Source organism: Lactuca virosa, chromosome 5 (genome assembly GCF_052849685.1).
Source record: "Lactuca virosa cultivar CGN04683 chromosome 5, Lactuca_virosa_CGN04683_v6, whole genome shotgun sequence".
NCBI lineage: Eukaryota > Viridiplantae > Streptophyta > Magnoliopsida > Asterales > Asteraceae > Lactuca > Lactuca virosa.
The window spans coordinates 312,256,991-312,282,095 of record NC_136430.1 but is presented as its reverse complement, the minus strand read 5'-3'; the positions used below and the strand labels follow the sequence as shown (position 1 = coordinate 312,282,095).

General features: G+C 32.6%; 3 protein-coding genes, 1 long non-coding RNA gene and 1 other non-coding gene across 7 annotated transcripts; all 5 read left to right on the top strand.

Annotated features, from left to right (window-relative positions):
- The first annotated feature begins 325 nt into the window (after positions 1–325).
- Positions 326–1,087, top strand: MEE9 (maternal effect embryo arrest 9). The gene has a single exon (XM_079053928.1). It carries the CDS (start codon positions 415–417, stop codon positions 862–864), a length of 450 nt encoding a protein of 149 aa, XP_078910054.1. The 5' UTR covers positions 326–414; the 3' UTR covers positions 865–1,087.
- Positions 1,088–8,202: 7,115 nt separating this feature from the next.
- On the top strand, positions 8,203–12,136 carry LOC145115562 (E3 UFM1-protein ligase 1 homolog). 3 transcript variants are annotated; one of them, XR_013711613.1, is made up of 13 exons: positions 8,203–8,853; positions 9,300–9,450; positions 9,557–9,581; positions 9,732–9,806; positions 9,882–9,955; positions 10,078–10,151; positions 10,397–10,465; positions 10,582–10,628; positions 10,746–10,809; positions 10,921–10,998; positions 11,094–11,156; positions 11,272–11,357; positions 11,918–12,136. XR_013711613.1 is itself a non-coding variant. In XM_079051872.1 (12 exons), exons 7-11 carry the CDS (start codon positions 10,597–10,599, stop codon positions 11,329–11,331), a joined length of 297 nt encoding a protein of 98 aa, XP_078907998.1. In that variant the 5' UTR covers positions 8,206–8,853; positions 9,300–9,450; positions 9,557–9,806; positions 9,882–9,955; positions 10,078–10,151; positions 10,397–10,465; positions 10,582–10,596; the 3' UTR covers positions 11,332–11,357; positions 11,918–12,136. The 3 variants fall into 3 exon arrangements, 1 of the variants encoding a protein (XP_078907998.1); XR_013711612.1 differs by having other exon boundaries at positions 10,914–10,998; XM_079051872.1 differs by having other exon boundaries at positions 8,206–8,853; positions 9,557–9,806.
- Positions 12,137–13,266: 1,130 nt separating this feature from the next.
- On the top strand, positions 13,267–14,145 carry LOC145112373 (uncharacterized). Its single transcript, XR_013710519.1, has 3 exons — positions 13,267–13,407; positions 13,497–13,788; positions 13,877–14,145. It is a non-coding gene; the product is annotated as an uncharacterized LOC145112373 (long non-coding RNA).
- Positions 14,146–14,982: 837 nt separating this feature from the next.
- LOC145115120 (ankyrin repeat domain-containing protein 2B-like) lies at positions 14,983–18,610 on the top strand. Its single transcript, XM_079051295.1, has 9 exons — positions 14,983–15,177; positions 15,432–15,474; positions 16,460–16,593; positions 17,082–17,288; positions 17,395–17,543; positions 17,630–17,810; positions 17,889–17,981; positions 18,052–18,191; positions 18,282–18,610. The coding sequence occupies exons 1-9, from the start codon at positions 15,169–15,171 to the stop codon at positions 18,379–18,381; spliced, it is 1,056 nt and encodes a 351-aa protein (XP_078907421.1). The 5' UTR covers positions 14,983–15,168; the 3' UTR covers positions 18,382–18,610.
- Positions 18,611–19,000: 390 nt separating this feature from the next.
- Positions 19,001–19,074, top strand: TRNAI-AAU (transfer RNA isoleucine (anticodon AAU)). Its single transcript has one exon. It is a non-coding gene; the product is annotated as a tRNA-Ile (tRNA).
- Positions 19,075–25,105: the final 6,031 nt, after the last annotated feature.

Genomic DNA, 25,105 nt, shown 5'->3' with positions numbered 1-25,105 from the left:
TATCTTTTTCTTATTATTTCAGGTACATAAATTCCTATCTTATTCCCTGCTAATGAATGAATATTTTATTCATTACAGAATATTTTTATAGTAGTAATTATTTACAGTCAAATATGTCCTAGTAAAAGAATCGGGTAACAAATATATCTTAAAAGTAATTTTTGTTTTAAAAATTATTAATTTGATAGACGTATTTAAGGACAAATGGTGTATTCCTGTTATTTATTTTTATCAAAATATAAGTAAAAATGTTTTTTTTCTTTGGTTTATACATTCATAATTCAAAACAAAATAAAAAATAAATAGAAATGTGTCATATTAAGATGCTCCACTCATTCTTATCAGTCCACTCCACTCACCAACAAGTAGTAAGAAGCAGGAGTACCAAACACGCCCAAAACACTCAAATCCGCCATGGAAGCTCTGATTTCTCAGTTCACTTTTCTCTCCGATCAATCTCTCCATGATAAAAACTTCGATCCATCAACGATCGAAGATCTGATGAAACTATTCGAGCTCGAATCATACAAATCATGGGCGGCGATGGAGCTCGAACATGAGACAGAAGTGGCAGCGGCTGAGGATTCGATGAAAGAAGCGGAAGATTACCTCGATTCCGCCATGGAAAGCGCGATGGAGGAGTTCAGAAGGTTTGAGGAAGAGATGGAACGCGAAGCGAACAAGGAGCTACAGGGATTGTTGTCGATCGGAGAAAGTGCGAGGAGGTTGGGTAAATCCATGGAGAAAGCGGCGAATTTCGCTTCTAACAAGTATATTGAGGCGGCGTTAAATTCCGCAACGTCGTCGATGAGATCGGCGATGAAGGTGGTTTCCTCTAATTCAAAGAAAGTTCACCCTTCTTAAATGTATTCTATCATTCGTCTGTAAGCCAATTCCTGAATCAGCTTATCTGCAATCTGTTATGTTGTTATGGTTAGTCAAGACATCTATGGAAATCTATTTGAATTATTTACATTTTGTCAACAAAACCTGTGTTAGTGTGTTGTGATTCGTGAATACTGTAACTGTAAGTGTATCTTGAAGAAATAACTGATGAGTGATGATGACGATGATTCATTTTGTACAACTTTCATGGATCCTTGATGTTAACTAGATCCATGTAGCAGGGTTTAAGTTGCAGCCCACATTGCTATTACCATAAGATGAGTTGATAAGATTTACCGTAGAATTATGAATTTGCAAAGCTGAGTGAAAGGTTCACTGACTTCAGCACATGTCCTGGGCCCTTAAAGTTAAATGTTACTCCCATTATTCTTCCCAAAAAATAATTATAGTCTAGTAAAAATATATGATTATTATTAGGGATAATATAAAAAGTATATTCCCAAAATGATCGCTTGTTGTTAGAGGATTATACAAAATAACCAAAGATTTTGCAATCCATAAAAAATGACCATCTAATCATATATGGGTCATTTCGGATCCGAGGACCGAAGGGTTCTACCTGTTTATATGGTCATCCTATTTAAAGAGAATCTGGATGTGTTATCCAACACATTGAAGACCAACGTTTTGGATTATCTCAAGGATTTCAACGAACAACAATGTATTTGCAATTGTAGTTAAATATTCAGAAAAACCAGTGAGTGTTCGAGATGAAAACTCTAGTCCAAAATCCGAAGGATAGTTCTGAAATGGGGTTGATTTTATTTGTTAAAATCGTATTTTGTAGTATTTATGTAATATGAATCATGTTCCATTTTGTATTTAGGTCAAGATATAAGTAGAATGTCTTGACTCCTATTAGTCAACCTCAGTTCTTTTGCCAATTCTATTGCACCAACATTCATAACATATCTTTGTAGGTCTTTGATTGCATGAATTTGGATATTTGCATGCGTTAGGTTTGTTCCACCTTAATTTTATGCTATTGATATGATCTAGGACTTGTATGTTTATAATTATTACAACTTAATCATTAGATGCCTAAATAATTACACTTTTAATGAAATTTGTTTCCTTCATGCATAAGAGCACTCAGTATGGGACACTTTTTATCTCGTTGTTGCTGAGGTGGATTGCTCACAACGCCGTTAAGACGCAAGAACACCACCCCCCTTGCTCGTTAAGGGGGTGTTAAGGTAATTCTCGTGGTAACGAAGACGGGGTAAAACACCTATTGTGATTGGTTGTTCCTTCATAAACCAATAAATTCTTTCTTTTTTTCTCTCTCAATCTCCCTTAACACAATGTTATAATATGAGAACACCACCACCACTTCATGTTATAACATGTTGGACTGTGAGGTGGCAATACTTGCTTCAAAACATCGTTGCTCACACCCAATATTCTAAGGGTATTGGTATATATACATTTAAAGGGAAATCAAGTAAACTAACCATTTTTGATGTTTTTTTAAAAAATAACCCATTTAAGTAATTTTTTGCAAAATAACTATTTTCTCTAGAATGGACCGTTCCGTAATGAAATTGGAGTCGTTTTTTGGTGGGCTGGCCCATCAGGTGTCCTCCGGAATAACCATTTTGGAGTATCAGTACGTATTCCGGACCAAATTTTTGAATTTTGAATTTCAGAATATATTACGAAAAAATCAGGATCTCAATTTCATTCCGGATCTCGACTTTCCGATACACTCCGATAGGACATTCCGACTCTCCGATTCCGATTCCGATCTCCGACACGTCATTCCGACTCTCCGATTCCGACACACTAATTCAGAACTCCGACTAAAAATATGGAAGACGGTCACTATGACCTGGTTGTTTTACCAATAAGTCCTTCACTCCGACTAAGATTTTTGTTTATATTCATCAGAAAATAGTGTTTCAGAACAAATCATTGCATTCTGGAATGCGAATAACACCTCCGGAATGAACTGACCATGTTCCAGAGTACCAATATAAGTGCATTAGGACCAACCCAAAAGTAGTTTAGTTGTTTATAGTGTTATTATACATCTAAATCCAGTGTTCTGGAACATAAAACTACATTCCGGAACTGGTCCGGAACACGATGAACAGGTCCGGAACACGAGAAACAGGTCCGGAACACGAGGAACAAGTCAGAAATGTTGGTCAATTTTCATTTTGGAGTTGATTTATAACAACCTTTTTATTTTCAGCACGACATGGTTTTTGATGCATACATTACACTGTCTTGTAAACCTAAAATCGGTGGGATATTCTTGCAGCATTCAAAAACAGACCGACATGCATGACTAGGTTCCAAAATTCATGTTTTGGGAGGTGGTTAGACATTTTTAATATAGATGAGGATCCTTTGCTTCTACATTACGTATTTTGCCACAAAGTTATCATGGACCCCCAAAGCGAAGTAGAGGAAATGGTTTTTGAGATTGGGGGTTACGAGCAATCTTTCGGGAAGAAAGAATTTTGTCTTATCACCGGCTTCCACTTTGGAGATTATTTTCCTACCTCCGGTTCCGGTGTTGCCTTCCGTTCCCGTGTGTTTCCTATGGTCGCGAGGAATGCCTCCGTCAAATTAGACGATGTGAAGAATGTGTTTGATCATTCGCTTAATGACTTATCGGACGATGATGTGGCCCGTGTATGTCTTTTATACCTGTAGGAAGGGGTTCAATGGGTGGTTGGCTAAACAACCTGTTTTAGATTAGTATTTCGCTTTGGTATCGGACTTTGATTAATTCAACAAGTATCATGTTGTTAATTTATAATTACAGATTATAATTAAGGGTAATTAATTATCATTACTGATATTTTTTAGAAATTTAATTGGAAATTTTTTATGTCACAGATATCCATGCTGGAGGATAATTTAAGATCAATTGTACTCATAACTAATTAATGTATTCAATAAGGTTGACAATCATACACATCCAGTCGAACCGAAAGAGAAACAACCTCAAAAAATGACCTACAACTAAATGACTTTATACGCTTTTAAGGTAAGTACATGATTAACAATTTTTTTTGTCTGCTAACATTCTCATATACGTTTTTTTTTTTCAAATATGGATTCTTGAGACTTTTCCTGTGAGCAGTTTGTTTGGTACCCGACAAGAGAATGTGATCACTCGAGCAGTTGCATGGTCGAAACTAAGGCATTTACAAAAGACTCAGTGCATCCAGTTTATAAAAATCGACGATGTACGGTTACTTATATATTTTAGGATTTTTATTTTTATATGTATACTTTCTATTTATTTATAATTTTATGATTTTGTTAGCAGGATAATAGATTTGTACAGAAGTTGGAGCCAATAGAAGTTGAGCGTCGTGCTTAATGATGGATAGTTAGCTCAACGTGAATTGATCTCCATGATTTTCCCGACACAAAAGTTCACATATCAACTTCCCTAATACCATCATCTAAATGTTACCTTACTCATTAGCCTTGACAAAAGAAGACATGTATAGATGTTCCATCTTACCCACCACCACCACCACAACCGGCCGCTGAACCATTAAATGATAAGGACTGAACTATTACCAGGTTACAAAACGAGGTCCGTTAATTGCAAAACGAGCTTAATGAATGTCGCGAACAATTGAGGTCACAAGATAAGCGTTTAGCAGAGCATGGCGTTACTTTTGCCATGCTTCTAAAACTTATTAGTAAGACTCCTGAGGACGATGTTGGTACCTCGAAGGGGGTGGGGATACATTGTTAATTATTTCACTCCTATACAACTTTTATTTAACTTATGGTCCTTATGATTTTGCATCATTTATAATTAAATAATATTGAATCGTACATGCACTTATCGTGCAAGATGCTCGTACCATAGAGTACAATGACAATAACTTATAGGAGCATGATTATGGGTTAGGCACACCCGAACAGCCGTTGAATGACGACCCTGAGTAGCCGTCTGCATGTATTCAACCGTCAGATATAAAAGAGATTCCACGTGATCAATACAAAACGCCTCTGACAACACCCCTTAGTCGTTCTATGCGCCAAAAAGTTATGTCTATATGGTATAAGTCCCAATGGATACAAATGAAGAGGAAATGTGTTGCACGACAACAACCACCACCATTGGACAATCTTTTAGAATCTGTCGTACAAAGTCTATATAAAGAGCGTGATGGTTCGTTGTTGTTTGCTCACCATTGGACACGCTTATATGCGGATAGTCACGCATGGTGGCTGGAATGTGATGTAAGTTATATAATTATGTGCTCATTACGTACTACGTTTCTAATAACAATACTTACTAAGCTGCAAATTTTTTGATTGACAACACATCATGATGTAGATCTCATTGATGATAGAGTGTAGATAGGACGACGCTCGGTGGACGGTTGTCCCGTCAGCTTTCAACACAAATACATTTAACTGAAGTGACATGGTTGATGAATCCGTTTATCCAGATTGGATAGACTGTGATACAATATAATTATGTTTGGATTATATTACCTAAATAATAGTAATTTAAAATATAATGTTATTTGATGATTAATTATTTCTAACATTTTTTGTAGCTTTACATCTCAATCAATATACCACATGCTCACTGGTTTTTGGCTGCTTTGGATTTGAAGGCATTCAAAATGACTATATACGATAGCCATCAGAAGATTAGCTACTATTCAGAAACTAATGATTTGTTTATAGCTATGTGAGCATAAACTACTTGGATACTGAACCAACTGATTCAATCCCACTTGAGAGTTTTAACACGACCCTCAAAAAGACTCCAGAAGTACCCCAATATATTGAAAATTGTTAGATGCATTTCATGCATTCATTTTGTAGTTTTAATCCATAAAAGTACATTGTATTTAGGTTTAAACTCATGCATTTTGCATATTTTTCGGGATTTTTCATGATGAAATTCCATTCACACACTTTTGTGATATCTCAGGGACTTTTGAATGTAGGATCTTAGTTGAGGTGATGAATAAGGGATATGGACGAAGTTTCGGGACTATTGGAGCATCGAGGAGGAAGTTATGAAGAAAATGAAGATTTTGGCTTTACAGGAGTTTACACGGCCGTGTAAATGTAAACTTGAGTTTACACGGGCCGTGTAAACGCATACTCTTTGGCAATGTACTTCGAAGACGTGGCCGATTTGAGCATTCTACTTTTTTGTATTTACACGGCCATGTAAATGGTCAGTTATAGTTTACACGGGCCGTGTAAACGTGGTCGCCAGTTTAAATCAGTTTTCTCCTTTCTAAAAGGAGGCAACCGGTTCCAGAAGAAGGGGGATCGTTTTGGGGAGTTCTAGGAGGCGATTTTGGGAGCTTTTTGAAGACAATTGTTGCTTGAAAACACTTGGGTTTCACTTGGATTTTAATTTGTAAGACTTTAATTTCAATTTCTAGGTTTGTGTTTGTTCTAGTCATGAGTGACTAGAAACTTAATTCTCCAACTTTATGTCTTGACATTTGGATGTGATTTCAATCATATGACTTGATGTTTGCTTTTAATTTCTATCTAGTGAACTTGATTTTGATTTAATCGAATGTTTGATTCTAATTGTGATTCTTATTGCCCATTTGAATTAGGGTTAGGTCATTCAAGTTATCTCTTTTACAAAATCCGTAATTGTTTTGTGAAATTGAACAAGTAACAAACACTAAACTGATTTCCATTGAATGAATTTAGTGTAAATCTTATGCACACACTCTTATGCTCCCGAGCTTATGAGGAGTATTGGGTGTTGTTGGGAACATTCACATAAAGTTTAATGCAATCTTTCAATCTAATTCTAAAAGCTTGTTTAGATTAGGTTAGTAAGGTTAGGGTTAATCAAAGAGCTTGTTTTGGTTAATTAATGTGGTGAATGAGAAGTGTTAGAGCTTGTTAACACTTTCAAGTACCAACTTAGATAGAATTGAGCAAATATCATGTTATCTTGGAATCGTATTGCTAAGTTGTCATACATAGAGTTGGAGTCCTCACAAATTCTGAATTTAATTCACTCATTTAGTTGATTACTTATGTTTTTAGTTGTTTGTTTAATCATAACATTCTAAACCCCCTCTCTTTACTATTGGTGACCACAATACCTTGTGCAAAGAGGTATAGACCAATTGTTCCGTGTCTCTGTGGATCGACCCTACTTGCCTTGTACTACCTTTTAGTGCAATATAGTAGTGTTCTTTTGGAGTATATCGTACCCCTATTATTTGTTGGGTTTGACACACCTAACAAAAATAGAGGGGATTGTGAGGTGTTTTTGTGTTGGTTCCTAGAGACGTTGATTACCGGGAACTCGTATTTTATAGAGGGTAAACTGGTCCATGGGTTATGTCATATAGTAAACGAGTGACAATTTTTTTTTGGTACAAGGAAAAAGATGGTTTGAACATTGTAATATTACTTAAAACAAATCTCTTTAGTTTATGTATTTATTAGTTTTTTTTTGTTGATTTTTAGATAACCGTTACATTTTAGATTTTATACATATAAAAATAATATTCTATTCTAGAACGATGGTCCGGAATCCTCCGTTTCCGGAATGCCGTATTCCGAATAAAATGGTTATTTTACAAAAAAAAAAGATGTTTGGGTCATTTTTTACAAAAAATTCATTTATATGGATTAGACTACTCAATTTCCAATATTTAAAACTAAATAACATCATAACTTCAAAAGTTCTTTTGATTAAAAGCTTTGATATGTAAAATTCATAAAATGTTTTCCACGTGTATGTTTGATTATTATTTTGTTTGTAGAATACCATTCTATGTGAGTGTAGATGATTGTGTAAAAACGTTATTGAGTTAATTGTGTGACTTTCATGCTTGTAGTTTTGTGTTACCTTAAAATCATTAAATGTGTGCCAATCATTAGAAGGAAAGTTTATTGTCAAAAGTTTGTTTATTTTGTTCCCTTTTCTGAACTTTAGAAATTATATGATATTTTCATGCCCTTGAGACTGCTATCATGCCTAAAATCGATGATTAATACACTTTGTGAATAATGTGATTTTAGAAGACAATAGTTTAATTTTTGTTTGAGATACCCTTCAGCATATGTGTTTATGTGGTAAATCAAGCATTCAAATATAACAATTATGAACAACATACATAATAAAATAAATAAACCTAAACAATTGCCTATCATTAGATCTACCAATCGACCATTATACTATATTATTAAGGATATTGCCCACTTCAAAATTAAGAAGTACAACATATATTACCTCATATACAATAATTTTAAGCATAAAGATATAACCAATCTTATACCTATTACACTACACGGATCTATTACATCATATACGTATTACATACACTGCATACACTACACGAGACCTTACCTTAATTTCCTAAACACAGCCGCCATCAAACATATTCTCATCGTCTCCACCAAAGATGCAGTGATCTCCAGTCTCCCACCGAAGGTCCACGGCTGCCGTCATTTCTCCCAATCTCTTCTGTCACTTCTCCATCGCCTCTCTCTCTCTCTCTCTCTCTCTCTCTCTCTCTCTCATAAAAACCCTAAACGGTGTTGAGGAGTCTTTTTGTTTCTTGACCAGATGCTGAGCAGATCTGGAAATCGCTATCTCAACCCGTCTTGTTGGCCAAGTCGTCACTCCTGCCGTCAAGGTTCTCCCCTCTTTCTTCTACTTCCACCCTCCTGACACCATCGCTATCTCAACCCTCCAGCAGCCCTACGCTAACATCACCAACCTTTCGCCGGTACAACCTAGAAGATGGTCCCACATTAACCCTTACATACTCACCCGAGTGTTCTTCCCTTTCAACTATATAATCGATGCCATGGAACCCAATTTCCTTCATTCCAACAACAATTGTCTTAAATCGCCTTCTCCATGCAGTCTCTGCCGGTACTTCTCTGGCGATGAACCCCCAAGCAGTATCTTCCCTAGCGCCACTTCTTCAGCGTCAAACCCCCACACTTGATCTGGTAAGTTTTTTTTTCCTACGGTACATTAAGTCAAAACATTTATCTATATTGAATGGAAATTTCATTTGTATTCAAGTTGGAGGACACGTAAAGATAAATTGTTCTGGGATTTGGAGGGGACAAGTGTCGAATTTGTAGAGCATTTTCTCTCCAACCCCACTAATCATAATAGGTTTTACCCTAACCATCGTTAGCCACCAGCTTCACAAATATCATCCATACCTTCAAATCAGTGTCTTATATGTTACTTACTGCATGTCATTTTGCTATATATGCTTTTGATTTTCCTTATTTTCTGGTTTGAAATGCAAAGTGGTATTGTAAATAATGGACATTGTCTTCTGTTATTGCAAGTAATGGTCATTAGGGTCAAAGATAGGGGTGAAACTAGAACAATTCAAACAAATTTTTTATTCTCTTCTCAATTCTAGATTGTCTGTTGTTAGGGTTTTGGATAAGGATGGGATTTCAGTTGCTGTACCCAAGGAAATATTCGATTCTTGTGTGTAAGCAAACAGAAAATGAAAAAGTGAAAGACTTGCAGTTTGCTATCTGCAGGCTATGTCCAAAATCATACCTCAGGAAATGCTTACCAAGGTAGTCTTTCTGTTTCTGTTTCTGTTCCATTTCATGCATCCTCTTCTTTCATAGTTACTGTCATATCTGATGATACTTGTTTTTTTTTGTTTGTTGCTTTTACAAGGATATTATGTTTGAGTCTCAAGTTGGTGAGGATGACACATGCAATTTCATCAAGAGTGGACAAATCCGTCATCTTTTTTAGTTTTATAATTAAACAAAACTTATTATTATTTGTTTTTATCATTTTTCTTTTTTGATATCATACTAATGTAGCTCCATTTTTTCATGATGATTAGACAAGGAGACATGATTTGGCTGGTGTTTTGTTGAATAGAGGCATCAACTTGGATCCATTAAGCAAGTGGTCAAAGGTAAGGATCATTCATCATCTTTGTTTATAAAAATATGTAATTTTTCCATAATTGCCCCTTGAACAATGACAACAGGTTGGCTTGGTTGTATATATGATCATCAAGTGCCATATGGTGCAACTCCAGAATACATGGCTGGTCATTACATGGTACTTATATATATATATATATATATATATATATATATATATATATATATATATATTTCCTAATTAAAAAAGTTTTATTTATTTATTTATTTTAAATTATAAATTTTGCTTATTCTTTACAGGTGCAAAGTGCAAGCTCTTTTCTACCTGTAATGGCTCTTGCTCCTCAAGAGAAAGAACGAATTGTTGACATGGCGTAAGTATTCATCATATTTTTACATTTTATCTCCAAATAATGATTTAAAAACTTTTAGTTTGTATAAAGTTTTTAAAAGGAATTGTAATCTCTCACTTTTATATACTTTCTTTGTTTTAATACATTTAAAAAAAATAAATTTTACTTGTTGTAGGGCTTCTCCTGGTGGTAAAACTTTATACATTGCAGCTCTTATGAAAAACAATGGGCATTTTTTAATTTGCTTTTGTTTTATTTGATTTCAGTTCCCAAAAGTATTAGGACATAACACAACAGACAGGGTTTTGTTGGATGCCCCTTGCAGTGGTACTGGGGTAAGTATAAAACACACTGATCCAACTGCACATGCTGAAGTTACAGAATATGAATTAGTACCTAATTTCTTAAGCTTATTATAGTCTGATGTTTTGTCCTATGTTTTATGTGACAGCGTGTGGAAGCATATATGACAACACTAAGAGCATTTGCAGATGAGTGGTAAGTTACAAGAAAACTAATTATCCAAAATAAAAATTATTATTATTATTATGTTACTTCTTATACTAAACTTTGAATAATTTAAATTTGATTATTTAACAAATTATGTATATGTAGTGGGTTAATTATGAAAAAGCTTGACAAGAAGTTGGAAAGAAGTCTCCTCCATTCGTATCGAAAGGTACCTTAACATTTTATGGGTTCAAAATGGAAACATCACTTATATTAAGCAAGCTTTGAGTTTTTTACTATAAAAATACAAATAATGTTAATGTTTGTTTAAAGTTTTCAGGATTTGTCAAGTAAAGTATCTGGTGAAACTGATCCAGTCACCATTCTGCCTAAAGTCGTTTCTCTACTTTATATACAGGTTACTTTTTTTTTTTCTGGTTTTATATTATTGATAATTATTTATCTCATTTTTCATCTGTTGTGTAACTTGTGTTGTGGTGGGGCCATACATAGTTTTATGGAAGAGCTCTTCAAGCACCAGGGAGGACCTTTTCGGTTGCAATCTCTAAATTAAAGGTATCATATAAATAAAACCTCTGTATATAGTTGAGTTGATGAGGCAAAACTTAACTTATTTATGAAATGATTTGCATCTTGAAATCAAAATTTATCAAAAAATTGATTCTGACAGGAGAAACTAGATGATTCAGCATACAAAATCTTAGAAGAGTACCATGGTGCAAACTTTTGACCCTTATATCAGCATCAACAGGCGATGTAAGTCCTTACATCTTTCTATGTGTAAAAGAGTATATTATTCCTTTACACATAAAGTGAAACCACTTTACATGATTTTACACTAAATAAATAAATAAATTATATTGCTATTATTTGCATCTAGAAAAAAATGACGTTTATATAAAACCGATCTGTTGCATGTTCTTTAGAATACAATATATTTCCAAAAATAAAATCGACAAATATTATATTCATTTTTAAATTTTTGAGTATATATTTGTTAAGTTTCATATGATTTGAAATATTTTTGGTAGGGATTTCGATAGTTATTATATTCATTTTAAAATTTTTTATTATATTTGTTAAGTTTGTAAGATTTTAAATATTTTTGGTATGGATTTTGACAGCTATTATATTCTTATTTAAATTTTCAAATATATTTGTCAATGTTAATATTCATGGTAAGATTTTAATTTGATTCATTTTGGAATGATTATCAATATCCAAAAATACATCATTTTCTATTCTATAATAGATTATTCCACCTATAAATTTAATTTATGTTTTTCATTTTTAACTCTCACACCACAATTTGACAGTTAGGGTTTTAGGACGATTGGATCATTGATTTGGAATCTGGAAGACTGCTTCATTGCGTTTCTTGACACAAATTCAGGTTCTCTTTACTTCTTCTATCTTTTGTAACTTCAAGTGTGTATAATATTTTATTTCTTACTTCTGTTTGAAGTGATAGACTTCTTTTGTTTCAAATGATATTCTTATTCTGTCTTCTATCTAAAAGTGATAATCTTCTTATTCTTCTATCTCAAATAATACATGTATATATTATGTATATGTGTGTATGTATTTGTTTCTGACATTGTATATGTGTGGTTTGTATATGTATATGTATAAGTTGGGACATTCTATTTTTGAGTTTGAGTATGAGTGAATCATACATTCTGTTTTTGAGTTTGATTTGATAAATTAAATGATATTGATTTGTATATACTTTTTTCAGATTATATGTATTGTTGGTTTATTTTGGATATTTTTAATCAATACATATCTTATAATTATCAAATTGATTGTGGCATGTTCTTTTATCCCCGGATTCTGACCACATCCTTCGTTTTTACATGTACATTGTCTACACTTTTATCAACTGTATTTTACAACTTTGATTCATATATATTTTAAAACATATATTTCGAAATTAATACAGAACCTTCTTTTTTCAATTAAGGCTTTAATTGTTATATATTTTTTCTACTACTTTCTATACTTTGTTTTAGGACTTTGTTTTTTCTAATTAAATTTTATAAAAAAATAGTTTTTCATTTATAATTAATATTTGTATAATTTTTTATAGTTTTGTTTGGCTTTTTTTATATTATGTTCAAAAAAGTGTTTTAGCAAAAATGATTGATTGTTATTGGGTGTGAATTTACATTAAGTTGGGTTTACCGCTTTACACATGGACATGGACGATTGTCTCTTTTTCCAAGTGTGACTGTTTTAGGACTTTGTTTTTTCTAATTAATTTTTATAAAAAAAATAGTTTTTCTTATATAATTAATATTTGTATAACTTTTGACCCACTCATCAACGGTTCTCCACTCATTCTACTGACATCACCTTTAAGATTCTGACATGTGTCCTTTTAGAAAACAAGACAACCCATATGATCAGATAGCTTCAACTTGCCAAAAAACCAACGCCACCTTTTTCTTTCTTCTTTATCAATGCTATATATTATTATTATTATTATTGAAAATGGTATTTTTGTATTTACTTTTTTTTTAAACAAATCGTTCAACTTAATCTATAGTTAAATAATTTATTTTATTTTAACTATACAAGAACAAATTTCAAATTTAAGCAATCTCACAAAGTAATGCCTAGATAAATATCTATCAAACTGAAAGATTTTTTTTTTGGTAGAATCATGAATGGTAACATTTACGTTGATGCATTTTCATTGCTACTAAACTACCATTTGTGGTATGTTTTGACAACTGTTCGTGTGGATTTCATTTGGAGGGACTCAAAAGCAAACAAACTCTTCATGGTTCTCATTGATCAAAATGTATGTTTAAAAAACTATTTATATCTTATTTTCAATTTCATAATTTATCATAAGTATTTTGTTTATAAAAATATTACATTTTCTATTAGAGAGAGAAATTGTTAGCAGTTGTTCCACAACAAATGATGCGTTTTATTTATGGAGGGAATCTATTGGGTGATGTGTTTTCTTTAAACCATTTCCAAATCGAACCAACCTATGCTGAGTATCCGAGGTAGCAAGAATACAGTTTATTACGTGGCGATTTGATGATTAAGATCAGCAATAACACACGGTTTAATCGTTTGGCCGATGCTATCATATCATGGTTTCCGGTTTTTCCATTGGTTCCCTCAATAAAAAGTTTAGTAGAGGATCGGACAGAGAGAAAAATGATGATTGGTAAATTTAATAACTTATATATACTTTTAGCATTCTAAAGTTTTTAAAATAATAAGTTAATTGTCTTTTTAATTATTGCTATTTTTAGATATTGTTGGAAAAATCATCAAAGGGAAGCGAAACTATTCCCGTTACTCTGGTGTACTCAACTTTTGTCGTATTGTATGACTATGCACCTAGCAAGAAACTATATGTTGAAATGAACTATTCGACACAAAATAGGCTACCAAATGGCCGCAATGAATAGCTCACGTCTAAAGGAAACTAATCATCACATTAAAAGTATCTTCCGAAAGAAACTTTTTGCCGCCCGGCAATTAGCGCGGGTAAACGGCTAGTTAGACCATGAAACAATTACATGAGGTGTTAATTTGGATGTTGTAGTTTTGAATATCCATGAAATGGTAGTAGTTAAATTTTGAAATTGAATGTTCTTTACCTTAGTAGAATAAGGAACACAAGAGTTCCACATCTATGTTGATGCTAAGGGAAATATATTTGAGCAAGTGTATTAAATTAGACTATTTGGATAAGGAATGTAAAGTGGATGCTAGGAATGGTGGTCACTTTTTTATTGGCCTTTTTGGTCATTTTGAGTTCTCTATTGTTCATTTTAATTGCCCTTTTTTTATAACGTACGAATTGTGAACATGTGTTAACATGTTAGTGTTCTATGACGATATCAAATTATCAATCACATGTTAGTGATTAAACACATTCCTTCATAGTCCAAACATGGTTCGGGTAAACATGTTATGCATTTTAGTATTTTTAATAAAATGTGATTCCAAATGCACTTCCTAGTTCCTAATAAGTATAAACATGTTGCGCATTTTAATGTTTTAAGGCATTCCTTTACTATCCAAATGGGTATTATATGGTCATTTTGATTGCCCTTTACATGCCAATTTCTCATTCACATTAGATAAACATTACAATGACCTTCGAAATCTTAAACTTCTTAAATAAGTTATTGTAGGTCTTGTGCCATTGCAATCAGCCATTCATCGTAAACAACACTCAATTGTTATCAACTTATTATTCCTAATAATAAATTCTTAAATGATTTGGCCCAAGTCACTGAAATTATCGGGCCCATGAAAAGCAACCATGCTGGACCTAGGTGGCCTATTCTAGAAGCCCGCTACTAAATAAAAAATTTAAAGCAGGATTGGGAATCCAATATCCATGTGAAGTTCTTTTCGTCAGGCTGGAGGATTGAGGTGGCCCACGTCTTCATCCCTCTACTTCGTCATCTCCTAATCTTCTTCCCTGAGTTTTATCAAAAACCTCGCTTCGCTACCCCCTTCACTCATTCTAGATTTCTCGATCTACAAATACAATTATTAATTTGGTATTCTTTACATCACTTCGATCGTTATGTCTCAGGTAAAACTTGTTAATTCAACCTCCGATTTATTTCATTATTTTGTTTTTGGAATACGATTTTTACCGCTTTATCGTAATTCTCCCAGTTTGATTCACTTTGATTTCTCCAAATTTTGGTTAATTATAGTAATCACGGTTGCTAGATTGATCTTTTGATTCTTAAATCTTGATCTGTGGATACTGTTATACTGTTAGCTGAGTTTAATCTGAGCATAGTTTTGTTGATGATTTGGGTTTGGTTGTGTTTTTGCTAGGTGAATGAGAAAGATGCCGCGGTCAAGCCTACCACCGTAAAAGGTACGTGTTTTATTATGCTATGTTGATGTGGTTTTATGTGTTTAACAGCTACATAATGGTGAAGATGATCCAGATTGATACTTGTCATTGTTTAGAGAGGTCTGATTGATGAGAATCGTAGGCTGTTCAATCAAGTTATATTTTTTTACATTGATTAGGAGTTATCCTTGTACTTTGAGTGTAAAGAGGGGAAGGATGAAAGAGGCAAAATATCCTTTCTAATCATCACTCTTCCAGAGTTCCAGGAATTTGACAAAAGATTTCAAAAAGTATCATATAGCATATTCCCCCTTTCCCCCAAAAAAAATCTTCATCACCACACCTTCTCAACATACAAATCCAGACGCTAGTTCCCACTTATCAGCTTAAAGTTCCTTTACAATCAGTTGGAACATTGTTTATCTATTGGATTTGAGCCAAAACTTAATTAATTTTGTACTGTGATCGAGGTTCACTGGTTTATACACTTCTTAAAGTACATGTTTTTATAATATTTATTGTATATATGTTTCTTCTTGGACTACATCACTACAATATCTTAAATCTTTCACACATCTGTTAAGGCTTTGATTTTCATGCCTTCGCTACATTTCTCGTTCTTGTTGGGCTCATATTTTGTTTAATGGTGGGCTTTATGCTTCAGGTTGTTTATTGTGTTCATCTAGTTCTTTATTTTTGTTTGTTCTTGTACTTTTTTTCATCCGATACTTAATCTAGTTGAGATGCATGTTTTTTAGTTTAAAGGTATAACTTTTTGTTTCATAATACACTTGAACTATAGATGTACACATTCATCTTCTTTTTGTGTTTGTGTTTGGTGTTACCCTTCCTGTTTTTTCTTCATCTGCTTTATTAGCCCATTACTATTTCTATTCAAAGGTGCACCTTTGTCTGCTTTTTTGGCCTATTGATAGGTGATATGGTTGTACTTAGATATACTATTTATTTATTTAGAGTTACTTATATACCTGTTTCTCCCATGCAGAAGAGAAGAAGACATCCTCTGAATCAAGCTCCTCAGATGCACAATCTGGAAGCATACCTGCTATGCCCACCATGCCTGGAGCTGGATTCCCTGCAAATCCTTTTGACTTTTCATCTATGGCTGGTCTACTTAATGTATTGTCTTTCTTTCTTTCATGCCCATACATAATCACTATATATCTGTTCACCCACATCATCCTCATTATCCACCAATTATAGAGAGAACAAAATATTAATGAAAATTTTAAAATTTGTTTATTACTAAATTTGGATTCCACTTCGTTTCCTGCCAACGAAACGCATAACAATTTATGATTTCTTCATATTCAAGTTCATTTAGATTCCATTTCTTTGCAGAAAGAAACATTATGCAAACCAAACACCCCCTAATAGTTCTTTAATAGTTGCATTAGTTTATTGTTATCATGAAAGAAAACCAATGCAGAAGGAAACCATTCAACTATCTCAAAAATCTTGTTTAAGCACACTTAAATAAAATGTTCCAAACAGGTAGTTGAACTATTTAATTGTTTCAAAGATTTGAAAGGTAGTAATTTGGATGTGTAGATGTTGAAATGCATAACATAGGATGAGTGGATAATTTTTTATTTTATTTTTTACAGGACCCTAGCATTAAGGAATTAGCTGAACAGATAGCAAAAGATCCATCATTCAACCAAATGGCAGAGCAACTTCAGCAGACTTTTCATGCTCCTGATGAAGGTGTCCCCCAATTTGACACCCAACAGTATTATTCCACCATGCAGCAGGTTATGCAAAACCCACAGTTCATGACCATGGCTGAGCGCCTTGGTAATGCCATGATGCAGGTAACACTTAAATTTTCTTTTTTTATTAGATGATGATGATGATTAATTTTTATCATGTAATAAATAAATAGTAATATGATGGAAATTGGGTGGTATGATTTTGCAGGATCCATCAATGTCTCAGATGCTTGAGAGTCTATCTAATCCAGCTCAAAAAGATCAGCTTGAAGAACGGATGGCAAGAATCAAAGAAGATCCTTCCTTGAAACCCATTTTAGAAGAGATTGAATCTGGTGGCCCAACTGCAATGATGAGGTTAGATATCTGTTTGATCTTTGCAATTTGCATATAAAATTAGTTATACATGTTTAGGGTTTTTGAAATTGTTAATTGTTGTGTAGGTATTGGAATGATCAAGATGTTCTAAAGAAACTGGGTGAAGCAATGGGTCTAGCAGTGACTGAAGATGCTACTACTGCTGCATCTGCTGGGAATCCAGTAGCAGCAGCAGATGAAGCTGAAGAAGATGCAAATGAGGATGAATCCATTGTTCATCAAACTGCTAGTGTTGGTGATGTTGAGGTACTACTTCACCTTTAAGCTTTTATATATTTATATATATTAATTATTGTATTGTTTGTATAAAATATAAATAACTAGGGTTTGAAGAAGGCACTAGAGTCTGGTGCTGATAAAGATGAAGAAGATTCAGAGGGAAGGACAGCCTTACATTTTGCCTGTGGATACGGGGAGGTAATTTTTAACACATAGGTTAATAGTAATGGTGTTTATCTATTTGATGGGCAAATATGTAAATTTGTAGGTGAAATGTGCACAAATTCTGGTGGAAGCTGGAGCTAAAGTGGATGCATTAGACAAAAACAAGAACACAGCCCTCCATTATGCAGCTGGCTATGGCAGGAAAGAATGTGTATCCCTCTTGCTGGATAACGGTGCAGCCGTGTAAGTTTAGTTTTTATATAATTAATTCATTTTTTATGTTGGTTTTAAATATATTTTTGGATTTTGATTTATTATTATGATATATTATAGTACTCTGCAAAACATGGATGGGAAAACACCTATTGATGTTGCAAAACTCAACAACCAGAACGATGTATTGAAGTTGCTTGAGAAGGATGCTTTCCTATAGAAGAAGCCAACCCCCATTGTTTTGTTGTTGGTGAATGAATGTACACTTGAGATGTTTGTGATAAGATTTTTTAGAGTCTGTGGTTCTGTTTGATGTGATGATCGTTTTCTTCTACTTTTGTTGTGTTTTCTAGTAAAATTAAGGGAAATGTTTGGCATCCTTTTGGTGAAAGTTTGTTTGTGTGGAATTAATTCAGTTATAATTATTATAATGGATGTTATGTTAATAATTTGTATGCACATTGGATTACTGATTTATATACTTTATTTGATTCTGTTGCAATTGTAATTATTATTATTATTATTTTTCTAAAAAACGAGGTTGTAAGATTGATGAATGATGATCACTAACCACTGTATGAGTAATCAAATTTTAAAAAAATAAAAATAAAAAAAATACTTTGGTCAATAAAAAGACGTCGTTGGACGTCGATGGAAAGAAATGAATGGACCATAGAGCCACTTTGTCATTATTGAAAGTGAATTTGAGGTTAATTTTGTATATTATACGTATATAAAATTATCACAACTTTTGCCTATATAAACAATTTGAGAAAATCAAAAACAATATTTATACTTAATTATATATATAATGTTTAGAAAACAATGTAAAACAGATCGGCCTATTAGCTCAGTTGGTTAGAGCGTCGTGCTAATAACGCGAAGGTCACAGGTTCGAGACCTGTATAGGCCACGTTTTTGCGCTTGATTAATCCTTGAGTCAAAAAACGCCTGAAAACAAACCCGATTTTGACCAAAGTAAAAAATTGATGGTGATCATGGGAATTGTGGTCACTAATTAATATTGCTAATGTTAATTTGAATTTTAAACCTCAACCAACAAAATCATGTTACATTTGGTTTTCGATAATTAAAAAAATATGGTATCTCAATCAAATGGAGTAAAACTTTTCTGTAAAAACATATATAACGACTTGAGGTAAAAAACTGAAAAAATAAATAATAATTGCCTAATGCAATGTCACCAAAAAAGAATTGTATACAAAAACTAAAATAAAGATTAAACCTGTAAATATCAACTTTTAGTTAATGATAGCAACAGTAAGCATAAAAATATAAGAAAAAGATCTTCAAAGACATTTTTTTTTTGGTATAAAGCTTCTTTGTTTTAATTATCGGTCTCTAAAATAAATCGAAACTTGAACCAAATAAATTGAATCCAAATTATAATCATAAATTAAGAACTAAAACTCACAAACCGAAATCTTTAATTTGAATAAAAACCATAAATTGGAGCCTAAAACCTACAAAATCGAAACCCTAGGGATTTATTTATTTATTTATTTTTTGTGGTTCTTATTGACTTTGACTCATTAATTGGTACATATGGAATCTAGTTTGATTATCACATTAGTTAATGTTAAATGATTATGTTTTTGTTTTTGTTTTTTGTGCTAAACAATTATTTATCTAAATGGTGAGGGTGCTAGTAATTTTTGTTAAAGTGCTTTGATTGATAAACATGATATTGTTGAGGAGAATCTTTCAAGTGGTTGAACTGGATTCTTTTAAAGATTAACTGTTTCGTTTGAAGATTACTTAAAACATGATCGCTCTCTTTTAAAACCTGTTGAATCGTGGTATTAATGTTGAATCCTCCCTATGCGCTTTCTATAAGATCAGTGTTGAGACTCTAGATCATCTCTTCTTTAGCTGTGATGTGGTGAAGGCTTTTTAGAGTTGGCTTGTGGGGTGGGCTACGGTTATCAAGAAACCTCCTGACTCGTGTGAGGATCTTCTGGAGATGTTGAATTCTATGGCTTCTAACAAAAGAATTCAAAAGCTTAAGTTGACGATCACTTATTCCATCTTATGGGTCATTTGGAAAGCGCATAATGACATTATTTACATGAACGTTCGGCGCAGTGGCGGAGCCGAGATAAAAATAGATGGGAGTAAATGGGTATCCCTAAATTTTTTTCGAAAAAAAAACTACACTACTGAAAAAAAAATTCGAAAAAAAATTACACTACTGAATTTTTTGAGAGCATCCCGGGGTACCCCGGGAACCACCTAGATCCGCCTAGCTTCAATGCTTTGGCGGATGATATTCCATTAGCACATTTAATTGGATTAAAATTTAGATCCAAATTAGGTTATCTTGATTGATCAATTTGGTGTATATCTTCTATTACAAATATTCTCTTATACTCGGTTTGACTTCTTGTATTTGGCTTAAGCTTCTTGCTTAAGTCTTTTTGTTTTGTGCTGATAATATTGCTCGACGTTCAAAAAAAATCATATATATCAATTCTCACATTAGTCAATTCTCAAATTAGTTAAATAATTTTTATTCTCTACAAATAGTAATAATATCGACAACATTCTTTTTTGTGGTTTTTATGTTACATCTCTTGGTCGAATAATATTTTTATGCTACAACTAGTTGGTCATACACAATAGAATAATTAACATGACCACATTTTGATATTTATCGTTCACATGAGAACAACCATAAAATGCAATAAGAAATCGTTAGATATTATAAGTTCATTATACAAGATGATTATTCATAGGAATATATAAACATGACGATCGTTTGTATACATCATTCACATACGAATTATCATAACGCACAACGATAAATTGTTAGATAATTTAAGTTTATCGTACACACATATCATCCATATTAGAATGCAAACATAACAATATTTGATATTCGTTATTCATATCAATAAGATCATTCTGCTGATTTTTAAGGTCCTACTCAAAAAGTAAAAATAGGCACTTGAATCTAATTCTTTTATATAAGCAAAACCATTAATACTACAAGTCAATAATTGATATAAAATTAATCAGAACAAAAATTGTTAATGATCCGTCACTTACCTATCAATTGATATGTTACTAATCAATCGCTAATACTAATATACGTAAAACATTTTGCACCCCCTAAATGACACGGATTTGTGCTGTCACATATTGGGACATGCACAAGGATCGGCCCTGCAAATCATAGGGTAATAAAGGCAATTCTTATTATTATTTACACGAGAAAGATCCGATTGCACAACCACAAAAAACCCATTTGTGTTACCACTTACACACTGTTACATGTATCCTTTTGCACCTATCAAGTAACCCTGATAATCATCAAGTTATGTGTGACACTACGATACATTTAAAGTACACCGTTCCTTGATGTTTTTGTATGTACATTTAAAAAAAAAATAATTTAAGATATTACATTTATAAATATTAGGTGGGATAATGGTAAGAATGAGATGAAACTTATGTGACATATTTTACCATGGTGAACACCGACCTAATGCATGGTTTGGACCACACTTTTGTTGAACTCAACTATATATATATATATATATATATATATATATATATATATATATATATATATATAACCATGGCAAAAATTGTATACCATGCCTAGTATATGGTATTGTTAGTGACAAAATTGAAAATGAGGTGGAGTTCGGTAAGGATGACAAAAAATCTTCTAATCTTATCAATTCAATACACTTTTAGGATTTGAAAGGATATTCAATCCAATTGATACATCTGAATTTGAAATCGATTTCTATAGATTGCTAATGTATATTTTAAATTTATTCTTGCAATTTACAAAAGAAATTATATTGGTCAATAAAGTACAAATTCTTTACATGAAATTTAAATATGATTGTTTCTAATAGTTATTAAATTTAAATTATTAGGCCAACGTAATTTATTTATTTTTTCATGCTGAATGCCCAAATTTCGGAGTTCTTTTTTTGTAATTTTTTTTCTTAAATAAATCTCTCTATTTATATCCGAAATATTTATTCTGAAGTGTTTAATACATGGTTGTAAATGGCGTTACACACAACGTGACAACAATATGAAGCCTTAAGCCATGACATTTTTTAAGGCACGCCAATTTTATGTACATTAAAAAAGATAATAACATAATTATAGAATTATATCAAATATATCATGTTTTTAGAAGTGTTATATCAACAATTAATATGAAAAAGTTAACAAAAGCTTAATTGTTTCATGACCGATTAGAAAAAAAAAAAACAAACACTAATGCCTTCAAAAAACTCGTGACACAACGTGATAAGTTACATCTAGCCATGCTTTTTGGGCGTTATGTCTAACAAAGATGTCTTGCATGTTTTTGAGACGGCTACCTCACGCCTTGACGTCATGGCACACCTTGGTGCCAACATGACACGTTATTTAGAACACTTGACTTAAATATTACCGTTTTTCAATTAATGTGTGATTTTAAGCCATAGTATCGTATATATTTCCTATTTTTTTTAAAACGGCAGAGAATGTTATAAAAAAAAAAGCCTAGCAAGATGCTAGAAAAAACCAAACGTTCCGACAACATTACATCAAAGCAAGAGAAAAGTTTTGTAACCAAACGACCCAATCAAAAGAAATCTTAGACCTATTATGTTTTTGTTAGACAAACCATAGTATGATATATATAATTTCCTATTTACTATGCTTGTTTAAACTTTTGTTATATTTTAGTAAAATGAATTTTTTTCTCAAAACTCCGAAACTGTGGCGAACTTGGTGATTATTTTTGCCTAAAACAATTTTTTTGGTTATTTTTTTTAAATACATAGTTATGGTCGGATCACTTAATTTCTTTTTTTATTTATATATACAAACTATTAAATCATACTCAAGATTGAAGATCAATAAAATATTTACTGTTATTAGAACTCAATGAACCTCATGACAAAATATGCTTCCATGTCAAAAGTCCGTTTTTACTGATCACAGGGTGTGTTGAACTTGAAAGTTACTACATTTATAGGAGATTGGTATGATGGTATCTACTGTTATTATAGGAATTAAATGGTTTTGCTGACAATTGCTTTTCTGTGTTGTATATATATCATTAAGGCATCATTGCCCTTTCTATGTCGTGGGACCCTCATACACTACTGACATCTAAACACTTACACGACATCATAAATGCCTCAAATCTTGTCTTTTCTATGATGCATTTACTTCCATCACGTGCTTCGTTTCGCTGCCATAAGATTCAAAAATCAAATATTTTCATTTAAAACTTTATATTAATTCCAAAATACATTGTTCATATATGATAACTTGATATAAAATATTAATTTCTTCATTATACTTAATTATTTAATAAAATAATTCGTATGGTATTAGTCTCATTTCTACAATGTAAGAAGTAAATCTCGTGAAATACCAATGATTCAAAGAATATTGAACCTAAAATATCTATTATAAATTTCCATTCACTAACGGTTGAACTTTTATTACAAGACCATAATTTATACATTTTATAGATCAAAATTAAAGTAATTTATAAGTTACACTTAGAGATGACAAATTTTAATTTGTTCTCTATTTCTGAGTATATCAAGAAGAGATTACAAATGTCATTATCCATAGAGAATATAATTTAAATACTTGGACAAATAATCGAAAACCAAATAAAACTTTAAAATATATGAATCATTGCATTAATTTAAAAAAGAATCGGTATTATGTATTAATTTATTTGGAAACAATGAATGAAATTTAGTGATGGCTAGCTTTGACAGAACCATTATCTTGGTTGTTAACCTGATAAAACTTGGGCACTCCATATGGATGTTTCAAGTTCAAACATTTGGGGTTTCAATCAAGGGTTGGTCAGGTGAAGATTCGACTCAATTTTGAAAGGGCTATTTAGTATCATCGTCAAGACGAGTCCTCTCCTCAAAACCTCACAACATCAGGGGTATAAAGTTAAATTAAATCAACCACACATTTAATAGTGTGAGATGACTATATTTATAATAAGAATTTATAAGAGTAATGTAACATCCCAAAAACAATGGTAAATTTTTTTATTTTAAAATCATTAATTCCATACATCATATGTCTCAAAGTCAATTACGATATAAACTATCAAAATCATTAGAGTAAAAGTAATCATAAGTGCGGAAACATGAGGGAGATGTTGTGCCATCATGTCGGGCGCTTCCCTTTCGTACCGAAAGTACTTGAAACCATAAACATAAACTGTAAGCACATAGCTTAGCGAGTTCCACAAAGTACCACATACCATACATAAAGTTGGGCCCAACCCTGGGGCCCAACCCCGCGGTTTATTTTCAACCAAATCATACAAACATGCAAGAGTCACAAAGACAACTAGCATCCTACATACACAATCCAGTGGGTTAAGATTGGTGCATTCGATCTACAAGTACAGTGAAAAAACTCACCTCAATCTGAAGATAACTGAATCACACACGCGCTTGCTGCTACAAGGGCTCCTCACACCGAACATATCCAAAACCCACCCTAATTAATAATTAGGGTAATAACCCATAATCAAGGTCCAAAACATATTCTCTCTCACTAAGGTTAAAAGACCATTCTACCCTTTCCAAACTGGACCCAACTAAACATGGCCAAAGCCCCAAAAATAGCCCAAGTACACTTTTGGGAGTATGCCTTGCATACTCCTTCATTACACCCAGTGTGTTGGGTGACCACAAAAAAGAAAACGGGCAAAATCTGTTAGAATTTTGGGGTCTTAAGAATATCAATATATTTGAATATTTCTTGGATAGTGATTGCAATCACTTTCCAAAATCTGTGATTTCGACACTATAGCCTGGGTATCACGAAATCAGATTTGGGATAATCCAAAAAAATTCAATCTAGAAGTCAGGCCACTTCTAAATCAGAAACACAAAATATACCTTACTGCTTTTGTG

Excerpts from the sequence above, each read along its gene's own strand:
- LOC145115562 (XM_079051872.1), top strand. The coding sequence starts at position 10,597 with ATGACAACACTAAGAGCATTTGCAGATGAGTG. Across the intron at positions 10,810-10,920 it reads TCCTCCATTCGTATCGAAAG|GATTTGTCAAGTAAAGTATC; the intron begins GTACCTTAACAT and ends TAAAGTTTTCAG. Across the intron at positions 11,157-11,271 it reads TTGCAATCTCTAAATTAAAG|GAGAAACTAGATGATTCAGC; the intron begins GTATCATATAAA and ends TGATTCTGACAG.
- LOC145115120 (XM_079051295.1), top strand. Across the intron at positions 15,475-16,459 it reads CAAGCCTACCACCGTAAAAG|AAGAGAAGAAGACATCCTCT; the intron begins GTACGTGTTTTA and ends TCTCCCATGCAG. Across the intron at positions 17,811-17,888 it reads CTAGTGTTGGTGATGTTGAG|GGTTTGAAGAAGGCACTAGA; the intron begins GTACTACTTCAC and ends ATAAATAACTAG.
- MEE9 (XM_079053928.1), top strand. The coding sequence starts at position 415 with ATGGAAGCTCTGATTTCTCAGTTCACTTTTCTCTCCGATCAATCTCTC.